The 2,791-nt window shown below is 51.6% G+C and overlaps 1 protein-coding gene across 1 annotated transcript; it reads left to right on the forward strand.

Moving 5' to 3' along the window:
• Window positions 1-218: 218 nt before the first annotated feature.
• On the forward strand, window positions 219-1,943 carry HRH1 (histamine receptor H1). The gene has a single exon (XM_007453053.1). It carries the CDS (start codon window positions 256-258, stop codon window positions 1,717-1,719), a length of 1,464 nt encoding a protein of 487 aa, XP_007453115.1. The 5' UTR covers window positions 219-255; the 3' UTR covers window positions 1,720-1,943.
• Window positions 1,944-2,791: the final 848 nt, after the last annotated feature.

Below are 2,791 nucleotides of genomic sequence, written 5' to 3' on the forward strand. Positions count from 1 at the left end.
TCCCAGTACCTAGAACAATGCCCAGGAATGCAGTAAATAGGCATCAGGTGAAGGAAGGGAGGAAGGAATGGCTAAAGAAGCAGGGGATATAGTCTGTAGGTAATCAGCAGTGTCTTTCAGCCCCGACAGTATACAACCCTAGCTTGAGCACTGTGATAGCACTGAGTGACTCTACTGATCACCGGGGCTCTGACCTGAATCCTTGTGTCTTTCCACCCAGGGAGTGAGCCATAGCTGGAGGCTACTCTTGTGCCAATGACCCTTCCCAATTCCTCCAGCGTCTTGGAAGACAAGATGTGTGAGGGGAACAAGACCGCCACGCCCAACCCCCAAATGATGCCCCTGGTGGTGGTCCTGAGCGCCATCTCCTTGGTCACAGTGGGACTCAACCTGCTGGTCCTGTATGCTGTGCACAGCGAGCGGAAGCTACACACGGTGGGGAACCTGTACATTGTCAGCCTCTCGGTGGCCGATCTGATTGTGGGGGCCGTCGTCATGCCCGTGAACATCCTCTACCTCCTCATGTCCAGGTGGTCCCTGGGACGCCCTCTCTGCCTCTTTTGGCTTTCCATGGACTATGTGGCCAGCACAGCGTCCATTTTCAGCATCTTCATCTTGTGCATTGATCGCTACCGCTCTGTGCAGCAGCCCCTCGGATACCTGAGGTATCGTACCAAGACCCGAGCGTCGGCCACCATCTTGGCAGCCTGGTTTCTCTCCTTCCTGTGGGTTATTCCCATTCTGGGCTGGCATCGCTTCATGTCGAAGACCTCAGGGCACCGGGAGGACAAGTGCGAGACGGACTTCTACGATGTCACCTGGTTCAAGGTCATGACTGCCATCATTAACTTCTACTTGCCCACCTTGCTCATGCTCTGGTTCTACGCTAAGATCTACAAGGCTGTGCGGCAGCACTGTCAGCAGCGGGAGCTCATCAATGGATCCCTCCCGTCCTTCTCTGAAGATAAGCTGAAGCCAGAGGACCTCAAGGTGGGCGCTAAGAAACCAGGGAAGGAGTCTCCCTGGGAAGTTCTGAAAAGGAAGCCGAGAGATGCCGGTGGTGGACCTGTCTTGAAGCCAGCATCCCAAGACCCAAAGGAGATAAAGTCTCCAGGTGTCTTCAGCCAAGAGAAGGATGGAGAACTGGACAAATTCCATTGCTCCCCACTTAACATTGTGCAGACGCAGGTGGAGGCAGACGGGAGTGGCCGGGAATACGTAGCCATCAGCCAGAGCCAGAGCCAGCTCGAGATGGGCGAGCAGGGCCTGAACATGCTCGGGGCCAAGGAGATACTAGAGCATCAGATCCTAGGTGACAGCCAGTCGTTCTCCCGGACAGACCCAGACACCCCCCCAGAGCTGGCACCAGGGAGAGCCAAATCGAAAAGTGAGTCTAGCACAGGCCTGGATTATATCAAGTTCACCTGGAAGAGGCTTTGCTCACATTCAAGACAGTGCGTGTCTGGGTTGCACGTGAACCGAGAACGGAAGGCCGCCAAACAATTGGGTTTTATCATGGTGGCCTTCATCGTTTGCTGGATTCCTTACTTCATCTTCTTCATGGTCATTGCCTTCTGCGAGAGCTGCTGTAACCAACATGTGCACATGTTCACCATCTGGCTGGGCTACATCAACTCCACGCTGAACCCCCTCATCTACCCCTTGTGCAACGAGAACTTCAAGAAGACGTTCAAGAAAATTCTGCACATTCGCTCCTAAGGGAGGCTGCAAGGGCCTGCAACTAAGTGATGCTTATGATGTCCCTGAAGGAAATAGAGGAGGAAGCCTGTGCATTGCCAGACACCTGGGCTTTCTGGAGCCAAAAGAACAGCCTTAGGGGCTGGGTAGTTTGGAAAGTTCATAGGCACCGTTGGAAGAACAGCAGATGGTGGTGGTCAGCAGAGAGACTGTACCCTGAGGACAGAATACTTCCAAGAGAATCCGATCTGGTTGGGCTCTCCTGCTCCTCGGGAAATGTGGGCGCCTCAGGCTCCCATTGTAATTCAAGCTTTCAGACTCGAATTAATGGGCAACCGAAGGCACACGTGGGTAGAGTTTCCAGTAGAGAAGTAGACAGAACTCTGGAGCCTTCCTGGAATGGAGCTATACGACTGTGCAGAGACCTTATATTGATACACACAGACAGATGCTGTCCCCTGCCAGGGGTCACCTTGAGAGGCAGGACAGCTATTTCCCTGTGACTGCTAGTTCTCAGAACACCTCTCCTCTGAGCCTCTTTTACAGCCTTCTCCAGACCCAGTGTTTGAACCACGTTGGAAATTCTGCCTCATTATTTCTCACTCACGCACATCTTAGAGTTCATAGGAAATTATGCAGTCTGCACATCCATCATTTTCAAACCCAAATTCATTTTTTGCTATTAAAAAAAAGGCTAAATGCTGCCCTCAAAGAGAAAAGAATATTTTTAAATGGTTGTTCATTAAAAACCAAAAAGGGGAGTGTGGGGAGAAGAAAGCCGTATTTCTTGAGGACTGTGACAGGTTGATGTCATTTAAGCCCCATGACCCCCCACAACAGGAGGGTGGTATTACTAGAGAAGCAAATTGAAGTGCATTGCAGCAAGATGAAATAAGGTGCCTGAGGTCACACAGCTAGTTATAGGAGAGCTAGAGTGAACATCCTGTGGTTTCAGCTCATCGTAACACATTTTCTACTAAAGGCAAAAATTTGTTCTATTCGGCACGTGCACACACACACACACACACACACACACACGCGCGCGCGCGCGCGCGCGCAATTCCTGAGAGTGGTGGCAATTCTCAAGAGTATA

The sequence above is a fragment of the Lipotes vexillifer genome, unplaced genomic scaffold (assembly GCF_000442215.2).
Source record: "Lipotes vexillifer unplaced genomic scaffold, Lipotes_vexillifer_v1.1 scaffold1272, whole genome shotgun sequence".
Lineage (NCBI taxonomy): Eukaryota > Metazoa > Chordata > Mammalia > Artiodactyla > Lipotidae > Lipotes > Lipotes vexillifer.